The sequence below is a fragment of the Pan troglodytes genome, chromosome 16, assembly GCF_028858775.2.
Source record: "Pan troglodytes isolate AG18354 chromosome 16, NHGRI_mPanTro3-v2.0_pri, whole genome shotgun sequence".
Lineage (NCBI taxonomy): Eukaryota > Metazoa > Chordata > Mammalia > Primates > Hominidae > Pan > Pan troglodytes.
In genome coordinates this window covers 63,526,738-63,554,332 of record NC_072414.2, presented here as the reverse complement: position 1 = coordinate 63,554,332, position 27,595 = coordinate 63,526,738, and the positions used below count along the sequence as shown (strand labels likewise).

General features: G+C 42.1%; 1 protein-coding gene across 2 annotated transcripts in view; it reads right to left on the bottom strand.

The window, feature by feature from the left end:
- The window catches only part of THSD4 (thrombospondin type 1 domain containing 4), a 667,872-nt gene that overhangs the window by 228,792 nt on the left and 411,485 nt on the right, over positions 1-27,595 (bottom strand). The window contains exon 1 of one of the 2 annotated variants that reach the window (XM_009429468.5): positions 3,136-3,381. The exons of the other annotated variant lie outside the window; for it this stretch is intronic. Coding sequence (XP_009427743.1) covers positions 3,136-3,207 — 72 coding nt within the window. The 5' untranslated portion in view covers positions 3,208-3,381. Of the gene's footprint in view, positions 1-3,135; positions 3,382-27,595 lie in introns of those variants that run through there. 2 annotated transcript variants of the gene reach the window in all.

Here is a 27,595-nt window from a genome sequence, read left to right as displayed (position 1 = left end):
AATTACAAAAACAAAATTAGCCAGGCGTGGCGGCAGGCACCTGTAGTCCCAGCTACGTGGGAGGCTGAAGTGGGAAAATGGCGGGAACCCGGGAGGCGGAGCTTGCAGTGAGCTGAGATTGTGCCACTGCACTCCAGTCTGGGCGACAGAGCAAGACTCTGTCTCAAAAATAAGAAAATTAAAGAACATCTTTTTGACCACACTTTGCAGAATTTATCATATTATTCCAAATATGGAATGTAGCAGATTTCTAGTTGCATCTCCCTCCCTGTCCCTACATATAACAATGTCTCATTGGTCTTATCTGAGAAGGTAAGTCCAAGTTCAAGAAAGAAAATGCAAGCCTCCCATTCCCACTTCCCCTTCCCCGCCATTCTGCTGCATCCTGCAAAGAAGCTGCATGTTGGCACACTCCCCACGCTGATAAATGCATCAAAAGTCCAGCTTGACTTTAAAAGTCCTTTACAATCTTTTCGGGGATACACCCCATCTGTACAAGTGTACATGGCTGCCACCCTAACCTTGACTAAGACAAAAGGGATTCTCATGATCTCACTGTTCTGAGTTTAATGCTCTGGCAATGGGAAAATTAAAGAAGGCACAGTTCTTTTCTGTGTCTGTTCTCCAACCCATGCACTGACACCATACCAGGTTGTTCTGTCCTTGGACCACAGTCACCAGCGCTGACAGTGCCAGCCACAGGACGCCAAACAAGGCTTGCTTTGCATCACACCCCTCCTCTCACCACCTGCCAGGTCCTGCTTATCTGAAAGGACCTCACACCCTAGAAAACTGACTGTAAACTGCTTCCCAGAGTGTGCCGCTTGGCTTCCAGCCCCACGTTGAGAACACAGCCCTCCAAGCGCCCCCAGGTGTATGACGCTTTCTTACCCGTTCTTCCTTCTCCTCATGTGTTTTTAGGAACATCCAAAGGGAAGATAATTAAAACCTGCAAGAAAACCAGCTGGCAGAGAAAAGGAAAATCTTGGTGACTTAGTGACGACGCCACATGTTTATGGGTAAGTTTTGCAAGTAACACGACAATAAAAAAGAGGCTGTTATAAATAAATGCCACATTCTTCAAAGCTCTATATAAACTACATTCTTTTTAAGAGGTGGGGGCTACTCATACTCATGCTCCTTCCTCATCATTTCATTTCCAAGAAGGAAAAAGGAATCCTAATTGTATAATTTCCTAGGAGCTCAGGCGTTCTGGAGCCAACAGCACAGAAACACACACACACTCACACACGCATGCACACACATGCACACACTAGGGGAAAGAGGGAAAGCAAGAAAGAAAAGAGGAAGAGGCCCAAGAGGATCTTTATTTAGCAAAGCAGAGTGGAACAAAGGGGCAGGAGGGCAGGCATCTCACTACCTATGATCGGGTTTTCTAGCTATTCATGTTAAGCACACATACTTTTAACTCATAAGACAAAACCTCTGCCTTCCTCTCTCAAACACTGAGCACTGTCTGAAAAGCACCAAGATTTGGGTGAGCCTGTATAATCCCTTTCATTTTTCATCTGCTTTGCTGATTGTCAGGTGAAGCAGAGCCATTTGCCACTCTGCATGTGACACAAGGCTAGGGGCACACACATTCTGGCGTGGCCTTCCCCACGAGTCAGCTGTGTGCAAGTAACTAAAGCCTGCCCTTTGCTTGCTGTTAATAAGAATAATTGGCACACCACTGAGGGGCTGCTGGAGCACTGTGATTTGCTCAGTTCGGGGGTCTCCCCAGACCATATGTGCATGCAGCGGTGATAGAAATATTTTCCATATGAGCTCTCCTCTCGCCTGCTTAAATGCTCCAGGCTGAGTGAGGCCAGCCCATTTGTCATTTACTCTACACACTAAAAAAATCAACAGGGAAATTGCGAACTTCAACTACAACTAGAGGGCAATGGTCTGCTTTCAGCTTCCAGCATCACTCACCCATTCAGTTCCTCCTGCTCCCATTCAAGGGCTCAATCCCCCCACAGGCCCAGAAAATATCTACAGAGCAGAGGACATGAGTAACTAATAGGCGAAAAGCCTACAACAAGTGACCCGTTGCTGCATGTCTCTGAGCTGCATGTCTGTTTTGAACAGAACAACAAGCCTGCTGAAACCACAGCTAGCCTTGCAGCCGTGGGCTTGGGAGCACTCCCACTTCCACTCTTCTTAGACAAGTAATTACATTAGGCTTTCAGAGCCTGCTTGGTCCCTGACAAGGCTAACAAAAGGCAAAGCTGTGAAGTGGCCTCATGGCCTTTTTAGGAGATGCACTTTTCACTTGGCTTTTCAAAGAGGAAGATGGATGCAGGAGAAAGGCTGTCCTTTCGTTACTGAGGCATCAGGGTAAGGAGGGAAAGGAGTGGATGAGGGAAATACGTTGCAGGCTTGTTTGCAGGTGAGGGTGGATACACCAAGGTGCTTCCCTCTCCGGACTCAATGATCATCTATCCCAATCTCTTTGACTGCATCAAAAACTGACTCCAGGAGGTATCACTGATGTTAAAAAAAAAAAAAAAAAAAAAACTGTACCCAACAATCACATGAACTAAACCAGTAATAATAAATCATCCTCATGAACTTAAAATATGTCTCCCTGCTAAGGTACATCTGGGTACACTCCTAGCCCTGTTGTATATCATTCTCCCTCTTCAAACCTATGATAGAAAGTTAAGCACAGATTTTTGTAAGCACATCAAAGAAAAAAAAAAAAGAGAGAAGTGTTGCAAAAGCAGGGAAGAAAAGCAATTCCCCTAGCATGTACATTCTCTCTGCAGCACTGGAGAAAAATTCTCAAAAGGTAACAGTCCCTAACGAAATCTGACATGGCACATCTTTTTTTTTTTCTGCTACAGCAGGAGAAGTGTGCGTGCTACAGGCATCTGTCACCAAGGCCAGAGCAACTTCCCAGTGTGGCAACTGCACAGACAGCTTCAAAATGACATTTTAGAAATTATAAAATTCTTCAAGAAGAAGTCTTCATATAAGAAAAGGCAAGAGAAGCCTACAAAAGTAATATAAAGCATTAATCTTTGCACCCCATAAAATTCCATTCCCTGATCCCTCTTGGTAGATAGAAGAGGAAATATAATGCTGAAAAAAAATACAACTTCTGACAAGATATTTTATTTGGCTTACCTCTCCCCCAGGTCTTGCTAACACTGCTGTTTGAACGTGGAGCAATGTTAATATCAGGTAGCTGACAAACATTATTACCCAAAGTTAGAACTACCCTAGAGGAGAACTCCGTCTGCCAAGTGCTAACAGCTAGCAGATGCACTTGTGTCTCGGGATTCCAGCCCTGGAGTTCCGCTAGGCACCGCGCTGGTTCCCTCGGCTCTCCCTCACTGTACTACCCGGCGCTTCGAGCTCAGCCTCTGTTCTGAAGAAAACTGGTAAGCTGATCTCTTCATGTAATAACTTCTCCCGGCTGGGGGAGGGGACAGGAGCCAGCTGGGAGCTGGGGGGCTGCCTTTAACAGAAAGCAGAAAGGGGAGGGACAGAAATGATCAATGTGGAGTTCTGCATCTGGTCTCATTCATGAAAAGGGTTCCAAGGTAAGCACGCCACATGCAGGGGGACAGCCCCTACCTCGTCAACTGAGGCAGGGAGGAGGCAGTGAATTGCAGCAGGATGAGCTCCGGGCTGGGAACGGGGAGAGCCAGGGCCTTCCTAGTCCAGGATCTGGGGCTGACAAGCTGTGTTTGCCTGGACAAGTTGCCAGTCCGCTCTGGACTGCAGTTTATTTTTCTCACTTATACAAAGGTTGGGTGAATGACTTCTGAGTTCCCTTTTAGATCTGATTTGATGGTTGCAGAAATCTAGGCAGTTAAAAGCTGCATTATCAAGGGCAGCCTCAACAGGGACAGAAGTCACAAGGGTGATGTGTGTTTGTGCACCAGTTGTATAGACACAAACAGATGGGAACTGTGGAAGCCATTATATCCCCCTCTTGCTGCATCCCTGGGTCACTATGCCTAACCAAGAGCTTGAGGAATTATTGCAGAAAATGTAAAAATAGGTGGTAACATGGGAACAAGTGAATCCCAAGTGTCAGACAGTGCTGTCAGAGTACACTGAAATGCAGGATGGTTTTAAAGAAATAAGAGCTACCTCTGAGTAGACTCACACAGACCATCAAAGTGGGGCTTGGGAGCATGGGGAGCAGGCTGGGAAAAGGGTCTTCCTAAAGCCTACAGTGCACTTGAGATACACTTTACATGGTCACCTGTTATCCTGAAATAGCAGAGACCATGGTTTAAAATGGATTAGAACCCATCAAGTACTGTATTCTGCCTCGAATGGGCTCAAGGTGCTATTCTGAGGCTCTTGGTGGCCACAGAGGATAGGATGACTGCACGGTGCAGTGGAAACACCCTGAGGTCCTGGAATTAGGCAGGTGTGGGTTAAACTCCAGTTGTACTTCAAACTCTTCACGTGTGTCTCTGGGTTAAGTATTTAACCCTGGTGAGCCCTAGTCTCCCCTCCTGTGAAATAGGGAAATGCCATCCTATGGTTATGATGACTATCAATGAGCTCACCTAGGCACAAAATGTGTCATAGTTCCTGGCACACAGTAACTACTAAAGACACAGGCTTTCTCTTTGATCTGAAATAAGCATCAGCAGCCAGCCCCAGAAAGTAAATTAATAAACACTTGAAAAGCCTCAGGTTATGAGCATTTTCCTGCATTAATGAGGAAACTTTAAACCTAACTGCAGTTCGTAGCCATCTCAGAAAGTTTATTATCACCAGTCACATGACCATTTACCAGTGGGGAGTTTTTTGGTGGGGGACAGGGAGGGAAGAACTTTCATTCCTTTTTCCAGGGCTATAAGAGAAAAAAAGGTATAGTGAGGATAATATCTCCAGTAAAGGAAAGAAAGGAATGAATTTTTCCTCTTCTTCCTTCTTAGTCATTGTTACTGTTCAGCTTTGGTTCTGTTCTGCTACCTAACTAAAGGGGCAAAGTTATCTACCGAGTAACCTCATGAGAAATGCAGGAATTATTTAAGAAAGCCAAAGTTCTTGAAAGACCAGGAGTGTTGTCTAGCCAGGGGTTGGGAAACTTTCTGTAAAAGGCCAGATGGTAAATATTTTAGGTTTTACAGACCATGTGGTCTCAGTAGCAACTACTCAACTCCGCCATTATAGCACAAAAGCAACCACAGACAACACACACATGAATGGGTGTAGCTGTGTTCCAATAAAACTTTATTTGTAAAAACAGGCAGGCGGCCAGATTTGACAGTAGTTTGCCAGCCCCTGGTCTAGACACTTCTCAATCATCCTTCGATCCACTGCAATCTTTTGACCTGTCTGCTCTACTGCAAAGGCTCTGGAAAGGTCACCAATGGCCCCTGTGTCACAAAATTCAAAAGAGAATCACTAAGAACTTATTTACTTCTCTGTAACCATGTCCTCCTTTTAATATTGTGGTAACATATAGACAACATAAATTTATCATTTTGGCCATTACTAAGTATACAATTGAGTGGCGTTAAGTACATTCACAATGTTGTGCAGCCATCACCACTATTCACTTCTAGAACTTTTCCATTATCCCAAACAGAAACTCTGTATTCATTGAACACTACCTCTCCATTTCCCATCCTCCAAGCCCCTGGCAACCTCTATGCTACTGTCTGTCTCCATGAGTTTTCCTGGTCTAGGTACTTCATATAAGTGGAATCATACACTACAGTATTTGTCCTTTTGTGTCTGACTTATTTCACAGAGCATGTTCCCAAGGTTCATCCACTCTGTAACAGGTATCAAAACTTCATTCCTTTTTAAGGTTAAGCAATATCCATTGTATGGATATACCACATTTTGTTCATTCATCCATCTGTTAATGGACACTTGGATTGTTTCTACCATTTGGCTGTTACGCATAATGCTTCTATGACCATGGCTGTACAAGTGTCTATTTGAATCTCTGCTTTCAATTCTTTTAGATATATATCTAGGAGTAGAATCACTGAATCATACGGTAATTCTATGTTTAACTTTTTGAGAAGCTACCAAACTGTTCTCCATAGTGGTGACACCATTTTGAATTCTCACCAGCAATGCATGAAGGTTCAATTTCTCTACCTCCTCGACAACACTTATTATTTTCCACTTTTTTGACAATAACCATCTTAATGGGTGTGAAACGTATGTCCTCCTGTTTGAACCACTCTCTTTCCATAGCTTCCAGGGCTATGGCTCTAGATTTCCTTTGCCTCTAATCAGCCAACATTCGTTGAGCACTATGAGCCCAGTATTACTAAAATTATTTTAAAAACTTTTAAAATAGTTTCATGTAACCATGACAACAGTCTTATTAAATAATTTGCTCCATGTCACACAGCAGTAGGTGGCAGTCGGCATTCTGACCCTAAAAGCCTTTGTCCAGAGCCTGACTCTTAATGACAGCATTGCCTTGTTACCATTTCTCTGGACTCCTTGACACACCCTGGGCCTGGCTCCTAAATTCCTATATTCTAGGCCCTGTCTCCTCTCTATCTGCCCTTGTTGGGCCATCTTATCATTCCAATGGCCCCAATGCTTTATACATCCATGACTCTTTTTTTATTTTTATTTTTTGAGATGGAGTTTCGCTCTTGTTGCCCAGGCTGGAGTGCAATGGTGCAACTTCAGCTCATTGCAACCTCCGCCTCCTGTGTTCAAACAATTCTCCTGCCTCAGCCTCCCGAGTAGCTGGGATTACAGGCTTGCACCACCATGCCTGGCTAATTTTGTATTTTTTAGTAGAGACAGGGTTTCTCCATGTTGGTCAGGCAGGTCTCGAACTCCCAACCTCAGGTGATCCACCTGCCTTGGCCTGCCAAAGTGCTAGGATTACAGGTATGAGCCACCACACCCGGCCCACATCCATGATTCTCTACAACCATCTGTAGCCAGGTCTCCCTCCTGACCTGTAGGTCGATATACCCAGTTGCCTAATGGATACTTGCATTCCTCAAATGTACTCCAAATTCAACAGGTCTAAAACTGAGCTAGTGTTTCCCTGAAACCTGTTCTTCCTCCTGTTTCCTCCATCTCAGTAAATGACATCATTATCCATATAATTCCCAGGGGCTGACAACAGGGTCTTCCCACTCCCTTGCTTTTTCATCTAAACCATCATTGGGTCTGATTGAGTTTCCTTCTAGAGAGCTCCCCAACAGGTCTATGGCCCCACATTCCTGCTGCCCTGCTCCCATCCAGCCCTCCATCATCTCTTCTTGACTTTATGTAGCAACCTTCTTGTTCTGTTCTCTTCTCCTTCCAGCCCTCTTTCCCAGTGCAGCCACTGGGATCTTCTAAAATGTGATTCCAATCATGTCACTCTCCTGATTTTTTTCTAACTTTTTTCTTTTGAAATAACTTTAGGTTTACAGGAAAATTGCAAAGACAGCACAGAATATCATGGCATCTCTTCACAATGTTAACGTCTTACATAACTATGATACATTTATGAAAACTAAGATGTTAACATTGGCACAATAATATTAACTAAACTACAGACTCACATTTCCCCAGTTTTTCTCCAAAATGTACTTTTTCTATTCCAGGACCCAATCCAGGAGACCACAATTACATTTAGTCATCACATTTCTGTGGTCTCTCCTGGTCTGTGACCATTTCTCAGCCTTTCTTTGTTTTTCATGACCTTGATGCTCTTCAAGACTACTGCTTAGGTACTTTTTAGATTATCCTTCAATTTGTTTTTTTTTTTTTTTTTTTTTTTTTTTTTTTGAGACAGAGTCTTGCTCTGTTGCCCAGGCTGGAGTGCAGTGGCACAACTCGGCTCACTGCAAGCTCTGCCTCCCGGGTTCACGCCATTCTCCTGCCTCAGCGTCCCGAGTAGCTGGGACTACAAGTGCCCGCCACCATACCCAGCTAATCTTTTGTATCTTTAGTAGAGATGGGGTTTCACCGTGTTAGCCAGGATGGTCTCCATCTCCTGACCTCATGATCCGCCTACCTCGGCCTCCCAAAGTGCTGGGATTACAGGCGTGAGACACTGCGCCTGGCCCAATTTGTTTTTTTCTAACATTTTTTTCATGATTAGACAGGGGTTAATGAGTTTTTATGAAGAATACTATAGAAGCAAAATGCCCTTCTTATCACATTCGTCAGGGGTATTCTATTTCAATATGACTTATCACTGATGATGTTAACCTTGACCATGTGGTTCAGGTGGTATCTGCCAGGTTTCTCCACTGTAGAGATAGTATTTTTCCTTTTCCATAGCCTATTCATTAGAAATGAATCAGTAAATCCCATAGAATTAAGATCTCCTTCCTGGAGGGGGAGTATCAAAGAATATTCCAACATATGTTAAAACCATCACAAATTCATAAATATTTTAGAGGAGATACTTTGAGGCTATGCAAATGTCCTGTTTTCTCTGCTAATTTTAATACTCATCTGTAGATCTCGCCTGCAGTAATTATTACTGCAGTGTTCTAATGGTGATTTTCTGTTTCTCTCATGCCTTCTACATTTAACCAGAATTCAGCAGTATGGATGATTTGTCCCTCCTCCTCCATATATTTATTAATTCAAACATTTATTTTTACTCCTTTGCTCCTTAAAATCTTTTGATGGGTGTCCTTTGGGATGAAGTCCAAATCCCTTCATATGACAATTACAAGACTGTTTGCAATACGTTCTCTTCCTGCCCTTCCAGCCTCCTCCTCCTGTCTTGTGTTCACACACACTTCATTCTCCAGCCACCTTAAGCCACAAGAAATTATCTCAAATACCATGTGTCCTTGTGCTCCATACCTTCTTTCCTGGTACTCCCTTTCTCTAGAAAGGTCATTCCCCCATCCTCACTGAGCTAGCTCCTGTTGCTTTTTGTCTCTAAAAACTTAGCCCAAATTGTTCATAAGCACGAAATATTGGAAACCACCTAAATGTCCATCAATAGAGACTAATCGAATAATTTGTGACATCCATAAAATGAGGTACCCTGAAGCAACAACAACAAAAAATTGAGTTTGCTTCCTATGTAATGATATGAAACATATCCAAGATTTATTGAGTGAAAAAAGTAAGATGCTCAGAGGTGTGATTACCATCCTATTATTTGCATATGCATGTTTATAATTGCTTGTCTATGTGCTATCTGTGGAAGAACACACTGGAGACTACCAACAATGGTTACCTCTAGGGAGGGAAACTGAGTTGCTTCAGGACAGAAATGCGAGGAAAATTTATTATTATACATCTGTGCTGTCTCATACTGCAGCCACTTAGCCATGCACAAATACTGAGCACTGGAAATGCGGCTATTCCAAATTGTAATATCCTGTAAGTGTAAAATGCACTTCATACAATTTAAAAACTTGGTATAAGCAAAAGAATGTAAAATATGTCATTCATATATTTTTATGTTGATTTGATGTTGAAATAATATTTTGAATATGTTGGGTTAAATAAAATATAGTATTAAAATTAATTTCACTTGTTTCATTTTACTTTTTAAAATGTGGCTATTAGAAAAATAGCCACACTGGTGGACAGCATTTCTATATCCCCTTTCATACTTATTGAACTGTCAAACATGTGAATGTATTGCTATTCAAAAAGTAAATAAAATGAGGCTGGGCGCAGTGGCTCACGCTGGTAATCGCAGCACTTTGGGAGGCCGAGGTGGGTGGATCACTTGAGGTCAGGAGTTCGAGACCAGCCTGGCCAACATGGTGAAACCCCATCTCTACTAAAATTACAAACATTAGCTGAGTGTGGTGGCACGTGCTTGTAATCCCATCTACTCGGGAGGCTGAGACAGGAGAATCACTTGAACCCAGGAGTTAGAGGTTGCAGTGAGCCAAGATCCTGCCACTGCACTCCAGCCTGGGTGACAGAGACTCGTTTAAAAAAAAAAAAAAAAAAAGGAGGCCAGGTGCAGTGGCTCATGCCTGTAATCCCAGCACTTTGGGAGCCTGAGGCAGGTGGATCATGAGGTCAGGAATTCGAGACCAGCCTGACCAACATGGTGAAACCCCGCCTCTACTAAAAATATAAAAATTAGCCGGGCGTGGTGGTGCATGCCTATAATCCCAGTTACTCGGGAGGCTGAGGCAGGAGAATCACTTGAATCCAGGAGGCAGAGGTTGCAGTGAGCCAAGATCACACCACTGCACTCCAACCTGGGTGATAGAGCTAGACTCCATCTCAAAAAAAAAAAAAAAAAGTAAATAAAATGAAATAATGGTTGTAATAATAGTTAAGAATAGAAATGAAGCCATGCGCAAGTCCTCCTTGCTCCCAATGATTCGCTTAAATGTCACTTTTTCTAGGAGTTATATCTTGTCAGGCTCCCTGTCAAGCTGAGGGCACTGCCCTGGCTTCTGTCTCCAGATATCCTCTGATTATCTCCAGTGTAATATTTATCATGATGTGTTGTAATTGTTAATTAATGTATTGTCTTCATCAATACAGAGCGAGCCCTCCATAACAAGAGATGCATCTTTTTCTCTGTGGCCCCAAGAGTCAGCACACAGCCTGATTCAGTGAATGCCAAACAAGAGAACGGATGCAAAGGAGGGCTTTATAGCAAACTCTTATCTGCTTATGACGGGAGGTCTTCTAATGGTTCATCTTAGATGCCAGAAAACAGAAAACGCAGAGGAGAAATTCCCAGAAGGTATATTCCTCAAGGAAATTCAAATAATTTCAACCTAACTTTTGGGTGACCTAAAAAGAGAAAATGTTAGTGGTAGAAACAAGAGTATCAAAAAATAGGGAAAATGAACATATGATGCCTAAAACCACACATCTCATGTACAATATAATTGTGCACTACCTCTTACTAATAAAGAAGAGTAAACCATAGCAGATGTCACCTCTAAGGCTATTTTACCTCCTGCAAAGAATGTGTATTCTTTATGAAGGAAGAAGGAAGATGCAGGTTTCTCCACAGAGGTCCATATCGTATGGCTAAAGTGTTCAAACTATGTTTATTTCTTTACATATGCTGACATTGTGTGGAATAGGTGGAAAAAGTCTCTTGTCAAGAAAGCAGCTGGCTATCAGTCAGGGAGCTGGCCATGCAAGAAAGGAGAAGCAGAAGCAGGTGTTAGTAATTAACTCTCCCTTTGTACAAAACCAAGAAGCCATTAAAGAGCCACAGAGGTGGGAAATGAGGAAAGCAAAGAAGAGTTCTCTGCTGCATTTCTGGTGATTGCTCTCCCTTCTCTTTAAAGATAAGGACAATCATGAGAATCTACAACAAAGGAAGTCACTGCATCCTTACCCTTCTCTGATTTCTATCTGAAAGGGGCCAAAGCCTGGCTGGATCAGCACTTGTAACTATCAGGGCAGCCATGCAGTTAGGCTGAGCACCTTGCAGGTTCACTGAAAGGAGGGTTATGTTACTTGGCTCAACTGGGTTCAGGGATTTAAAGTGGGGCCAGGAGAAGGGCCAGAGACACAATCAGGGAGATGCTCAAAAAAACCATACAGGCCCATCCTAACTCTTACAGCACACAGGGGAGCTAGTTCAGACAATGCATTGGAACCATTCTCATGTTGACCGTATTCTTTGTTTCAAGTATTTGCCCTAAGGCAGAGGTTCTCAACTGTGGTCCCTGGATCAGCATCATCAGGGAACTTGTTTTAAAATGCAACTATCAGGCCTCATCCCAGACTTATGAATTAGGAACTCTGGGGGTTAAGCCCATTGATTTGTGTTATAACAAGCCCTGTGGATGCCTGCTGGTTTGGGAACCACTGCTTTAAGCAATAATTATCTGTCTAGAAAATCTTAATTCAAATTGCACAAAGTATTATTTTATGAAATCTTATTTTCTTACAAAAGGTAACTGTCAGATACTAAAACATAGCACGAAGCCGTAATAATGAAAACAGTGGCAAAAACAACCAGCGACGGAAGAGACAGATCATTTACCTGACTAAACATGTAGAGGGATTTCGTGTGCAATCAATGAGTCACTTCAAATCATCAAGGAAAGGAAGGCAAAGGGTTGGGAATGTGGCCAGCCACTTGAGGAGTAAAGTTATTTCTCTAATTTATATCAATGACAAAATAAATTGCAGGTGGATTATAGGTTTTATGCAAACAACGGAAGTATGAAAACAGTAAAAGGAAATGGCTCTATATTTCTATATTCTTAATGTGGGGAAGGATTTTTAAGCAGAGCTATAATGAAGACAAAAACAAAAGAAAATATTTATATATTTGTATATATATTTTTAAATTCTGTAAGTTGAAAATATCATAAACAGAATTAAAAGACAAATAGGCTGGGCATGGTGGCTCACGTCTGTAATCCCAGCACTTTGGAAGGCCAAGGTAGGTGGATCAGTTGAGGTCAGGAGTTCAAGACCAGCCTGAACATGGTGAAACCTCATCTCTACTAAAAATACAAAAATTAGCTGGGCATGGTGGCATGTACCTATAAACCCAGCTACTTGGGAGGGTGAGGTGTGAAAATCACTTCAACCTAGGAGGCAGTTGCAGTGAGTCGAGAACACGTGATCGTTATTGCACTCCAGCCTGGGCCAGAGTGAGACTCTGTCTCAAAAATAAAAATAAAAAAATAAAAAAATAAAAAAAAATTTTTTAAAGCCAAATACACAGTAGAGAATGTATTTCACTTGTCCATTTACTGAAAATATCAGTACTTATCATCTGCTTGAACCAGGAAAAACAGACTCAATTCTTATCATTATGGAACTTTTTGTCTGATGCAGGTTGCCAACATTAATGAAACCCAACAAATACATTTAGAATTGCAATGTGAAAAGAATTACAAAGGAAAGATATATGGTAATATAGGAAGATTGTCCTCATTAGAGAGATTGGCTTGTGAGAGGAGCAATACTTGCCTTCCTGATGACTTGAGAGGAAGCGGGTATGGCTGAATAGAAGCAACCAAGGGGGAGCCAGCCCAGCATCAGATGGGCTGAGGACAAAGGGAGGGGCCATGTTGCAGAGATTTTTTCTTTCTCTTAATGAGAATCTACTTTAAGGGCAAGGGCAGCAGTTATAGGACCAGATTTGCATTTTGCAAAGGCTACTTCTGTTGTATGGTGAAGGGATTAGAGGGAGGCAAGAATGGAAGCTGGAAGACCAGTTAGAAGATTATGGCTGTAGTCCAGATGAAAAGGGCTAAGGGCTTAAACTGGGATGGTGGAAAGAAGTGAATGATTTCAAAGATAATTGACAACATTTATAGTGGGAAAGGGCTCAGGTCCACAATATATTTTTAAAAACACAAAACCCTTAAAGACAATGTTAACTGTGAAAGGTTGGACTCAATGTCTAACCGTAGGGGAGGTCCTAGATACACTATGGTATATCCAAAAAGTGAACTCCTATCCAATCCTTTAGAGTGACCATGCCATTGACTGCTGATACTAACAACATTTTGATGTTACATTTTAAGACAAAAGTAGGCTACATCAATAAGGGAAGAATAGTCTTTTCCACAAATGATGCCAGGATAAGTGGATATCTACATGCAAAAGAATGAGGATAGACCCCTACCTCCTCCCACATACACACACAAATTAACTCAAAACACATCAAAGATTCTACATCATGGTCACTATAATTAATAATAATATATTATATACTTGGAAACTGCTAAGAGAGATTTTAAGTGTTCTTATAATACATAAGTGAATTAGCTTGATTTACTCAGTCACAATGTGTACATAAACCCAAAACATCATGTGGCACACCATAAATATATACAATTTTTACTTGTCCATTAAAAAAATAAATCATAGATCATGGTAGGCAGAATAATGTCTCCACCAAGATGTCCACGTCCTAATCCCTGAAATTTGTGAATATGTTACATTACATAGCAAAGGGAAAACAAGGTGGCAGATGGAATTAACATGGCTACTCTGATGACTTTAAAATACAGAGATTATTTTAGATTATCAAGGTAGGCACAATTAATCACAAGGGTCCTTAAATGTGGAAGGGCCAGGCAGAGGAGGGAAGGTTGTGAAAGGAACTCAACCTGCCATTGCAGGCTTTGAAGATGAAGGGGACCTGGGAACCAAGGAATGTGGCAGCCTCCAGAAGCTGGAAAGAGCCAGAAGTAGGGATCCTTTCCTAAAGCCTCCACAGGGCCTGCGGTTTTGCCAACACCTTGATGGCAGTCTAGTGAGACCCATTTTGGACTTCTGATCTCTGGAACTGTAAAATAATAAATTTGTTATCTGATGCCACCAAATTTGTTAATTTGTTGTAAAAGCCATAGGACACTAATATATAGACCTGACTATAAGAGCTAAGATTTTAAAACTCTTAGAAGGAAACACAGGAGCAACTTCATGAGCTTGGGTTAGGTGATGGTTTTATAGGTGTAACACCAAAAGCACAAGTGAAAAAGGAAAAATAAATAAATGGGACTTTATCAAAATTCAAGACCCTGGTGCTGCTAATGATACCATCAAGTTGGTGAAAAGGCAATCCACAGAATGGGAGAAAAAAATGTACAAATCATGTCTGATAAGAGACTTGTATCAGAACTTATGAAGTATTCTTATACTTTAATAATAAAATGAAAACTCAATTAAAAATGGGCAAAAGGTTTGAATAGACATTTCTCCAGGAAAAAACATACAAATGGTCAATAAGCACAGAAAAAGATGCTCAACATCAAGAGTCATTAGGGAAATGCAAATCAAAACCACTAATCAAATACACAGGTGATAACAAATGTTGGCAAGGGTGTGGATAAACTGGAAATCTTACATACTACTAGTGGTCAGGTAAAATGGTGCGGCTGCCTTGGAAAAGTCTGCAGCTGTATCAAAAAGTTAAATGTAGAATTACCACATGATCCAGTAATTCCAATTTTAGATACATACCTAAGAGAAATGACAACATATGTCCACATGTTCGTAGCAGCATTATTCATGATAGCCCAACCCCCGAAATGGACGTAACTCAAATATCCATCACCTAATGAACAGATATATATAAAATGTGGTATATCCGCACTACAGAATATAGTTTGGCAACACAAAGCAATGAAGTATTGATACATGCTACAAAATGGATGATCCTTGAAAAGATATCTTAAGTGAAGGAAGTCGGTCACAAAAGACCATTCGTTGAATGATTCCATTTATATGAAATGTCCAGTATAGGCAAATGTATGGAGACAGAGAGTAGATTAGTTGTTTCACAGGCCCGAGGAGGGTGAGCGGAAATAGGGAGTGACTGCTAACGGGTATAGGATTACTTTTGGGAGTGATGAAAATGTTCTAAAGTTATACTATGGTGAGAGTTGCACAACCCTGTGAATATAAATATACTAAAAAAATGAAATCAGTGAATTGGATGATGTATAAATTATACCTGGTTTTTTCTGTTTGTTTTTTTTGAGACGGAGTCTTGCTCTGTCACCCAGGCTGGAGTTCAGGGAACAATCTTGGCTCACTGCAACCCCTGCCTCCCGGGTTCAAGTGATTCTCGTACCTCAAACACACACACCCACCACCACACCTGGCTAATTTTTGTATTTTTAGTAGAGACAGGGTTTCACCATGTTGGCCAGGTTGGTCTCGAACTCCTGAACTCAGGTGATCCACCCGCCTTGGCCTAGCAAAGTGCTGGGATTACAGGACATCATGCCTGGCCATAAATTGTATCTTAATATGCTGTTTAAAAAGTAGGCCATAAAATGCCATCCTTAATATAATTTTATTTTGAGCAAACATAAAAGGTGAGTATCACATTCTTTTAATTTTGTTATTTTCTAATTGTTTTTACAGTGAGCAGAAAAATATAGTAACAAAACAAAAATTATTCTCATTTGGAAAAATAGTGAAATGATAAAAATGGGAATGACTATGAATAGGCAGTTCACAAATGAAGATACACAAATGCAATATGAGACTCTAATACGAAAACCAATTTAACATTAATAGTAACCAAAGATACACAAAATCAAATAACACGTTGCTACATTCACCTGGAAAATAATTTTTATGAAGGATAAATGCCCATTACTGGCAGGAGTCTAGGGAAACAGGTAGTCTGACACAGGGTTGAGACTGCAAATGAATACAGGTGCTTTAAGAGTTGGGCTTTGGCCAGGCACTGTGGCTCATGCCTATAATCCCAGCACTTTGGGAGGCTGAGGTGGGAGGATTGCTTGAGCCCAGGAGTTAGAGACCAGCATGGGCAACATAGTGAGACTCTGTCTCTACAAAAAAATTGAAAAGTTAGCCAAGTGTGTTGTGTGCACCTGCAGTCCCAGCTATTCAGGAGGCTGTGGTGAGCTGGGATCGCGCTGATGTACTCCAGCCAGGGCAACTGACCAAGACCCTGTCTCTGAAAGTGTATACAAATCACTTCGCATCTTAACATTATTTTAAATCAGCAGGTCTGGGATGGGGCCTGAGACTTTGGATTTCCAATAATCCCTAATGATATTGGGGTTATTTTAGTTCAAAATATATGCATTACTAAGCCTGCCAATAATGCCTACTTAGAGCACGTCTCCTACCCGATCAGTAGGTCTCCCCTTCATCTTCAAAGCCAGCAATGGCAGGTTGAGTTCTTCTCACAACCTTCCCTCATCTGCCTTGGTCTTCTTCCACCTTTAAGGACCCTTGTGATTAAATTTTCTCCTACTAGTCAGGTGGGAGTTCTGCTCTAAGCAGGCAATATCAGCGGACTTCATAATGCATACATTTTCAACGAACACCAGTTCCACCTCTAAGAATCGTGGACATGAGCCAAAATTTGTCTAAAAAAGAGTTCTCATCTTGGTATTGTTCATAATGGTGAAAAATCTTAAATAATGTAAACATTTAATCACAAGGTCTGAGTTAAATACATCTTACTGTATGTTCTGAGATACTATTTAATTATAAAACTAAGGTGTTGTAATATTTAGTGACACTGATTGGTGTATGCTGTATTGATGTGACAATTTACTAAGTGAAAAAAAGTTACAAAAGGGGATTTCGAGGATGAAACCATTTTCATTACGCACAGAAAAAGTGATCAGAAGGCTATTCTCCAGCATGGTAATGCTGGTTATCTCTGCACGGTGATTTTTATTTTCTCCCATTTGCAAATCTATATTTCCTAGTGTTCCCACCACAAACACACAACACTTACGTAATAAGAAGGAGTAACGAAGTTTATTTTGATCCTGCTCAGATTACCGGGGATTTGCCTCACGGGCAACCCAGCTCAACCAAAAGGTGCAAAAGCTCCATCTAGAGGTTATTTTATCAAACTGCAGGCACCTGATCCCAGAAACCCAGGGAAGACTCAATTGCTCAGCAAATACAACTCGTACCTCAGAAGGCACACACATGGCAAGTGAATATCTCAAAAGGACTGGCTTTCTTTCCATGACCAAAGGTGTTCACTCTCTGCCTAAATGGAAAACTTTACAACTCCCACCAGTGGAGCTGAAAAAATATTACCAGTGGGAAAATGACAGAGCCAACCAACTCATTGGTTTTCTTCCAAGGGTCTTCAACACACTCCTTCTCTAATCTTATTTTTACTTAATTAAATATAATTTTCTGCTTTGAATAGAACAGAGATGATTATTACTTTCTGAAAAAAGAAAGAAAGAAAATGGCTTTGCATGTTTTAAGAGATTTGTCAAACATCTATATTATAAACAGCCAGCACCAAACACTCTGGTGAAAGAGTTTAACAAATATGTGGCAAGATAAATTCTACATTAAGTAATTCCACCCTGGCTGGATGTGGTGGCTCACACCTGTAATCCCAGCAGTTTGGGAGGCCAAGGCGGGCAGATTGCGAGGTCAAGAGATTGAGACCATCCTGGCCAACATGGTGAAACCTCGTCTCTCCTAAAAATACAAAAAAAAAAAAAAATTGCTGGGCATGGCGGCATGTGCCTGTAATCCTAGCTACTCAGGAGGCTGGGGTAGGAGAATCACTTGAACCCAGGAGGCAGAGGTTTCAGTGAGCTGAGATGGCACCACTGTAATCCAGCCTGGTGACAGAGTGAGACTCCATCACACACACACACACACACACACACACACACACACACACACACACACTCTCTCTCTCTCTCTCTCTCTCTCTCTCTTTCTCTCTCTCTCTCTCTTACCCTTTGTTGTTTCAGTCAGTGCTAAGAGTTTAGTGTTGGCATTGCTGACGGCTGTTACCCTTCTGGGTCATGTCTCTCTTCCCTCTAGGCCAAGGCTATAGAATAAGCACCAAAGGTCCCAGTGACCACCGTTGCATGTCTGCTCATGGCAGATTAACCCAACAGTGTAACCTTACTTACTCCTCAGCATGGCTTGGACTGTATTTTAGGCTGCAGGACTTACAGAAATTTCTGAGGACTTGGAGAAAGTACGGGAAAAAGCTGGAAAAACTGACCTTGCAGTAAAAGCTTAAGACTGGGGTTATGGGTGAGCTGGAGAAGAGGAACATGAAGAGGGGGACACATTGATGGTTTTCAAGTTCACAAGGGATTCTAATGCAGCCCTGGTCTTCCTCCACCCAGAATTCAGGCGTCTTCTGCCCAGTTTCTGCTTCTCTTATTTGGCAGCTGGAAAATATCGGGGAGACTAACTCAGAACAAAGAGCTAATTAAGTGATAACTGAATTGTAGTGTTACCTCTCCCCGCATTTCAATAAAAGAACAACATTTAATGAGTGCTTGATTTGTGCCACTAGGCACTGTGTTAAGAGACCATGAGTGTATTCTCTGCTTTAAATAACATGCCCAGTGGACAGGTCAGGTCAAGGCTTGGAAAAGTCAAGTGACTTGTTCATGATCACATGACAAGTCTGCAGCAAAGCAGGGATTCAAACCCAGGGCATCTGTCTCCACAGCCGAGGTGCTTAACCACAATGCAGTAGAAGAATCTTACTGACTGCATTTTTCAAATGTGTCTTGAATTCATCCACTTCTATCCATTTTCATGTGTCCACAAGTTCAAGGCCTTGCACCTCCCGGGATTTTTTCAGTCACCTCCTAACTGATCTCTGGGCTTCTACCTTGTCTATTTCCAACACAATTTCCACATCTTGAGTAGAATGATATTTTAAAACAACAGCGGAAACAGGTCATTCCTTTATTACTTCAGGCGTTTCCTATTGCCTGTAGGATGAATGAGGAAGTCCTTAGGTCTGAATTTAAGAAGTCCTTAGCCAGGCCCAGAAGCCCAGCAGGATCTAGCCCCATCCCACACTCCCCAGCCCCTTCCTTATGACCCTCTGGTCTCCCTCTAGCTCCTAGCTCCTTCCTGCCTCAAATGTTCACTCATTTTTTCCTATGGCTCTAAACTCATCCCTTCTTTTGCCTGGCCAAGGACTACTCCTTCAGGTCTCTGATAGAAGCACATTCTTCCAGAGAGGCATTCTGACTCAAAATCTAAGTTAGCACCCCTGCCCCTATCCCCGTCAATGCCCCCGCCCCCCATTTAATTTCTCTCTAAGCCCCTGTACTTCACTTTCTAGACCCCCTTCCTCATCCACAGCACAGATTTCTCATGTAATAATCTCTTCAAGTAGACAGTAAGATTCCTGAAGGCAGAGGCAAAGATTTTTTTTTTTCGGGGGCTTGGCACACAGTAGGTATCAACCCATGTTTTCTGGTGACCATATGAGTGAAAGAGAGCAAACACTCCACTGACCCTAAGGGATACATCTCTTCAGGGTGAGATTCCTTAATCAAGGCAAACTGGATGAGGAGATATTTTGGAGGACAGATCCTTTCTAAAGTTCCTCAAATCACTGACATGTCAGCTGATACCATTTTAAACAGATGTGTATATTACCATCTTTGTGCTGGATAATGAACGATTGGGGCTTTTAAATACGTGGGCATGTCATATTTAGCCCCAAATAAGTAGTGTGTCATAAAAACTCACACCCAAAAACCACTGCTTGGCCTCCTCAATGAAGAATCACTAAAGTTACATCTGACCCTGGATATCCTGTCCTGCTTCAATCTCTGATCTTTACCTCCTTCCTCCCCGCTTTCTCCCAGCCACAGGAGCTGAGCTGGCAAGAAGTGTGGCAGCACCATACTGAACTGGGGAGTTCTGACTGCTGCTAACCTCAACTTGCTGGAACCAGCCCCAATCTTGGCACTGAGTGTGCTGGCCCCTGAGCTGCTGTAACCGCCATTCGGCTGGTAGTCTTCTTGGCTGGAGTGTCTTCCAGCTTGCACACAGAACTCGTTCATTTTCCAATAATAATTTCTAACAGGGGTGTTTCATTTTCTTCCCCCAATAAAAAGGATTAGAAGAAGATAGCTTTGAAGGCTGCAACTACAAGCAAAAAGTGGCAAGAAGAAATCAATAAAAATTGTAGAAGTAGTTACCATAACAGAAGCACTGCCACCTAGCACCATTCCATGTTGGGATAAGCAGCCACAGATAATTTACAAGTCTCCAAGGTGATAATTCATGTTCATAAGCATAACTCCCGAGCATATCCCAACAAACCAGATCATTAAGAAAGGGTAGGGTTTTAATATTTATTACATCAGGCATTAGGCTGGGAGGTAGCTATGATCCCCATTTAATTCTCAAATCCTATAGATTAAGTATCCTTCATTTTACAGTTGATGAAGCTGAAGGCTGGAAAAGGTAAAACTATTTTCAGTATACTTTGTTCAAGAAAACATAAAAGTATATAGGATACTTTAGACAAATCTTTGATGATTGTCTAATTTCTGGATTTCTGACTATTTAGAAAAAAAATTACTTTTATTTCTTCTGTCTTTACTAAGCTTCCCCTTCTCAACCTAGCACCTGGCACCATGAGTGTTTAATCTGATTGAAAACACAATAAGTGTAGTTAATCACTAACCCCAGCTTTCAATTGCGACTGTTAGGTAAAAAGTCAAATAGACTTCCTGCTGACAGAGAACCTCATTCCATCTTTCTTATGATCAATATACACAGCATATTTTGAATAGATAAGTAATTATGAAATTTGTTTTCCCACAGTAACAACATAGAAAATGTTCAGAAGAATGTCAAGTGCTATCATAAAAGGGGAAAGTTTAAAAAACTCACCTCCTGTTTCATCAAGTTTATTCGTTAAGGCAAAGCTAGCTGCTATAACAGATGAACCTTGACAACTCCTCCATGGCTTAACATGAAGAGCTTATTTCTTGCTAGGGTAAAACTCAGATGGTGGGCAGGGAGGGTACAGCTCCACACAACCACTTAAGGACCCAGGCTGCCAGAGGCTCTATGCCCCTCAATACATGGTTTCCAAGGTTGCACTGGACACTGATATCCACCTGGCAGATGGAGAGGGGAAAAAGTGGAGAATCACCAGGACTGGCCCATCTTCCATTGGCTACATCCAACTGCAAGAAGGCTGGGAAATACGGCCTAGCTATGGACCCAGGAGGAAAGAGACTCAGGTTTGGCAAACAACGAAAGAGTCTTTGCCATAGCAGTCAGGATCTTCCAAAGAAGTGAGTTCATAGCTGTTATCTAAGTTATATGAAAGTGTGATGTGTATTAGTAATAAACTGATCATGGATAGCTCAGACTTACTCTTTACCATCCATGAAACCTAAACACCTGCCATAGATCAAGATTTCCCCCTCTGCTCCTGCTTCATCTAAGGCCAGTCAGGAAATCTGATGAATCTGTGAAAGAAGCATGTCTCATCATCTCTATCAGTTGATTTTCAGATATTCCAGTGTCAGTAACAAAAGGTAGCCAGTGAGGGAGGTTGTGTTTACATTATGGGATGCAGGGAGGCAAGGAAAAGAACATTTATAGAGTGCCTCCTCTATAAGGATGCCTGACAGACATCTTATTTAATTTTAATAACCATGGGGGAGAAATTTTATTTCCATTTTCCAGATGAGAAGACCAAGCTCACAGAAGTGGACAACTCTACTAAAGGCTGCAGTAGTAATGAGTTACACTTTGGTTTGAGTGCTATCCAAGGCCACGTACTTCCCCCATACTGCTTCCCACGGAGCTGAGGGCTGCTGGCTGCCACTGTGGGTTGTTGCCTGGAATGAGAAGTTGCTGACAAAGTCCTCAGTGGCTGCTCCAGATGTTCTTAAGGGCCATGACTCTCAGAGAGTCAAGGACCCCATCCATTGTAAAAGTACGATACATGGGCAAGAGCACTTACCTCTCATTCTTATCACTGACTCTGACAATGGCAGAGATGGAGGGATGAGGGAGAGTTTCCAAGTTAGCTGTCTCCCATTTTCAACTTTTGTGGTTTTCAATAATAAACACTCTGGAAAGTTGGGTATTTGTCTGAGAGCAAGAGAGTCCAAGGCACTGTTCAGTCTTACTTAAGGCAATTTTCTTAGGCTTATACCTAGGATATATCAGGCAACATATGAAGAGTTTAAATTGATTGGTGCGGTGGCTCACAGCTGTAATCCCAGCATCTTGGAAGGCTGAGATAGGAGGATTGCTTGAGCCCAGGAGTTTGAGACCACCAGCCTGAGCAACATGGCAAGACCCTGTCTCTACAAAAAATACAAAAATTAGCTGAGTGTGGTGGTGTGCACCTTTAGTCCTACCTACTCAGGAGGCTAAGGTGGGAGGATCACTTGAACCTGGGAGGTTAAAGCTGCAGTGAGCCACGATTGTGCCACTGCACTCCAGCCTGGGCAACAAAGTGAGACCCTGTCTCAAAAAAAAAAAAAAAAAAAAAAAAGAGGATAAACATGGGGAAAAAAAATCAACAAAATCTGAGTAACATCAATGAAGAAAAGCAGCAAAATATAAAGAAAATCCAAAAGAAGAAACATTAACTAAAGTGCTGCGTGTGTGTGTGTGTGTGTGTGTGTGTGTGTATGTGTGTCAGAACCTAACTGATGATGTCGGGAATGGATCAGTGGTTTGCAACCTTTTTGCACTTTCAAACACTCAAATTTTTGGCTATACATTTGAAGGGCATTAATGGGGAATACATTATGAAAAAGAAAGTGTTGGGAAGTTATAAAAACTTCCTTCTGTTGTCACATTTTTCACTTTTGTTGCCCTCCATTTGAGAATTATTTATTGCCCTGACCACAAGCCTTTTTGTATTCATCAGAGAAGAGTTTGTGTGTTTCAATAAATGGCTGTCTTAGTCAGTTTTCTGTTACATCAAAATACTTGAGAATGAGTAATCTATAAATAATAGAAATTTATTTCTCCCAGTTCTGGAGGCTGGAAGTTCAAGATCAAGGCTCCAGCAGCTTTGGTGTCTGGTGAGGGCCCCGTCTCTACTTTCAAGGTGGCGCCTCGTTGCTGTGTCCTTACATGGTGAAAGGCAGAAGGGCAAAAAAGGCCGAACCCCGGGTGAAGGCTATTTTATAAGGCATTAATCCCATTTATGAGGGAGGAGCCTTCATGACCTAATCACCTCCTAAAGGACCCACGTCTTAATACGACTGCAATGGTGATTAAGTTTCAACATGAATTTTGGGGAAGATTCAGACCAAGGTAATGGTCATTTTTCATACATACTAACTTGACATGACACTGTGAATCTTAGCTATGGCACCATAAATTGTGCCTCATTCTGTGCCACACTCCATTACTTGCTCAGTTCAGCATACTGTCCAACAGACACTATAAGAGAATCTATTCTAGGTTGAATCAAATACAAATTTTAGATACAGATCAAAATTTGGCAGAATACCTGTGTGCCACTGCTACACAATAAGCTACCACACTAGCCCTAGGGATTCATATCACCTAATTGGAAAAGTGTCAAATCAAAGTCTCATCATTTGCACAAGTGAGAGATTAAGCTTTATTTCACATATGCAGTTCATCCCACCCATAAACATGCCAAGAGAGAGTCAACATCGTGTTTCTAATGCAGCGACTATTCCTGGAATATTCCAGTGCAACTATTCCTGAAATAGTTTCTTTCAGGAATAAAAAACCAAACACAACTTAAAAAAAGAATCACTAAACGAAACCTAAAGACAGCACAATAAAACTGCCAAAACGACTGCATTTCTGTCTATTTGGTAGACCTCTAAGCGACTCTCTCCTAACAAGAAAGAAGTAACTGGAAAATATTCTGCCTGTGCCAGTGATGTGTGATTTAAGAGAGGAAATACTTAGAGGCTTAAGAGACCTTTGCAGGGAGTCTGGAAGCTGGCTGCAAGTTTGAAGAAATTTGCATTCTCTGGAATCCAGGCTCATTTCTCTCTGGGAACCACCAGGAAGTAAAGTCCATAAACTGAGATTTTAGATGGTTCTTGAAACAGGCAATGAATCAGAACAAAATGAAACTCAGTTCAAGTAGGCAGTAATTTATTGTGGCATTGTCCCCAGCCTACAGGGGGAAAATTCAGCCATTTACAATGAAATAGTGATGGGTCAGTGAAAACACTCTAAATTTGATAATATATCCAGGAGCAGAATGTAACTGAATAGGGTTGGTTCTTATTTCCTCGGTTCTACTAATTCACTTACTGTTTACTGAGTGTCTGCGTGTGTCGGGTGTTAGAAGCTCCTGGATGAATGAGACCCATTCCCTGTCCTTGAGGGGTTCAGGTTCTACGGGGAATGGGAAAGGTGGTGAGTCTGTAGCTGGGGATGCTAAGGCAAAGCTCTCACTAGCTCTCACCAAGGACCATGATTTTCTATTGCACTTGTGAGACCATTGAGATGAGAGGAGATGCAAAGAATGTATCTCCAAAAATCCCAACAGATTCTGACTTTTCAGCATGATTTAGGACACAGACTTCTTCATCTGCGTCCTGTTTCCTCACAGTTGGAATGTTCTGTCCATGGACTATAACAAAAGTCAGTTATTTCTAACTCATTACTTGGGAAAACATCTCCCTAATACATAAAACATTTGCGCAGATTTCTCTGTACATTGTACATCTGTATAACTGACTCTCAACTCATAGTTTGAATAAACGCATCTGTGGGCACCTTTCAACCACCCCCACTCCCTGGCTCTGTGCCCATGCCTGACCTTGTCCAGTTCTGTATCTTCCTCTGCCTCCTGCATATTTCCACTTGCAAGTCTTACCAATGCTTCAAATCCAACATGTCTATAATTAAATCTGCAGTTTAGTGGTTATGAGTGTCGGTTTTAACATTAGGATGCTTAAAGTTAAATCCTGGTTGTAGCACATACTAGCTGTGTGTTCCTGGGCTAGTAATTTAATCTCTATGTGCCTCATGTTCCTCATCTGTACAATTAGATGATTGATGGTACCTATCCCTTGAGGCTGCCATGAGAATTAAATGAGACATTACATGTAGAACACTTAGCAGGGAGCCTGATGTATAATAAGTGCTCAGTAAATATTAGCTATTTTTATTATTCATTGTGAAATTGATGGCTATATTTCTCTCATTGATACCACCACTTTCCTTCTAGGTGAGGTACGGAGAGCTCAACATTGAAGAGTCCAGGAAGACTGCATCCAAGATGCATAACTGCTGATCTTGGTTGGCCCCTTTTGAGGCATGGAGAAGGGAGGGAGGGAGCAAGGGCAAGGAAGTTCTTTGAAGTATAAAGCAAGAGGCCGGGCATGGTGGCTCACGCTTGTAATCCCAGCACTTTGGGAGGCTAAGGCAGGCGGATCACAAGGTCAGGAGATCGAGATCATCCTGGCTAAAACGGTGAAACCCCGTCCCTACTAAAAAATACAAAAAAAAAAAAAAAAATTAGCCGGGCGTGGTGGTGGGCACCTGTAGTCCCAGCTACCTGGGAGGCTGAGGTAGGAGAATGGCATGAACCCAGGAGGCGGAGCTTGCAGTGAGCTGAGACTGCACCACTGCACTCCAGCCTGGGCGACAGATAGAGACTCGTCTCAAAAAAAAAAAAAAAAAAAAAAAAAAAAAAAAAGAGGCATAAAGCAAGAAGGGCTCTTAGCTCATCTCCATCCTCCTCCTGTGCTCATGGCAGACATTACAAGTCATTTACAGCACTCTTTCCTGCGCAGCCTCCTGCAGCTTAGCATCCTTCTCAAGGCAGCATGAGAGTCAGCCATCCAATGCAGCAGAGTTGGCACACTGGGTGAAACATACTTGCTGCAACTGCTCTAAAGCAACAGCTTCTACTGTCAAGAAGGTACCAGAGAAATAAGAAACCAAACCACAGGACAGTTGCACGGACTATTAAAGTCAGAACGTCACTGTGCAAACCTGCAAATGGCTCCTTCCAGCTGCCAGTTAATGGTGTCAGTCCCTGTGGCTATCTTTAAGGCTGGCAGGGGTCTTGGAAACAAGCCTGGCCCTCATCAGACTGTCCGATTCCAGTTTTCTTCATTCCATCTTTCTGAACGTCACTTATATTATCTTTTCTCAGAGGGTGGATGCCATCGAGCAGTATTTTTCAGAGGTGTGTGGACCACTTGTTCTTCAAGATAATCTAGATAAAGCAGGCCTATGGTCAAGTAAGTATGGGAAAGACTGTCCTCTAGAAACCTTCTTTAGACACTTATGATACACATGGGGATGTTAAAGGCTTACAGAAATCCTGCAGGATAGACACCTGTTCAATGCTGTTTAATCCAGTGTCCCCCAAATGTCTTTATGTATAGAACCATTTTCCCCTCACACAATAGCTACTGATATCCCAAGATCCAGCATTCTGTAGCACATATTTTGGGGAAATATGCCTTGGTGTCAAATTAGGATTTTCTCTTTCTCTTACTGACCACACCAAAATTTATCACCAAGTTCTGGCAAATTCTTCCATGAAATATCTCCTGCTTCCATTTCCTCCTCTTTATTCCCATGGCTCCTGCTGTGGTCGTTCCTTATTTCCCCAGTCCTGGACTAAGGCCAGAGCAGCCAGTGAGCCCAGTGTCTGCACCCTACCCTTGCTATCACACTCCCCCTGTCAAACCATCTTCCTAATACATCAGCATCATTGCAGTAGGTTGAAGCGTGGTCTCCAAAAAGATATACTCATGTCCCAATCCCTGGAATCTGGCCTTATTTGGAAAAAGAGTCTTTGCAGATGTGACTAAGGATCTCATAATGAGGTCACCCTGGATTGTCCAGGTGGGCCCTAAATCCAATGGCATGTGTCCTTATGGAGAGACACACAGAAGAGAAACACAGAGAGAAAAGAAGGCCGTGTGGTGATGGAGCCAGAGATTGGAGGGATGCAGCCAGTGGGCAAGGAATGCCTGGAGTCCACAGAAGCTGGAAGAGGCCAGGATTGAGTCTCCCTTGGAGCCTCAGGAGGCAGCACAGCCCTGCTGGCCTTGATTCTTGATTTCAGGTTTCCAGCACTATGAGAGAATTGATTTCTGTTGTTTCAAGCCACTGAGTTTGTAGTAATTGGTTATGGCAGTTATAGGAAGCTACTGCAGTTATCACATCTTTTTACTCATCTCTAAAAATGAAGCAACACGAGCTAACACTGACTTACTCCAAAGTGTTGACTCCTCTGTTCCCATAACATGCCAGATAACCAAGCAGGACCCTCACTGTGGTGGGCACATGTGTGTTGATGTTGTGCAAGGGAGGCATCCAGACAGGCTTGGCTGCCCCTTTTCCGTGGTTCAGACTGAAGTCTCATTAAGTTGTTGGCTCCAAAGTCTCCCTCTTTTGAACTTACTAGATCTTCCTTTTCACCTTCCAGATATACAAAACCTACTCCTCTAAATAGCATCTAAAGGTA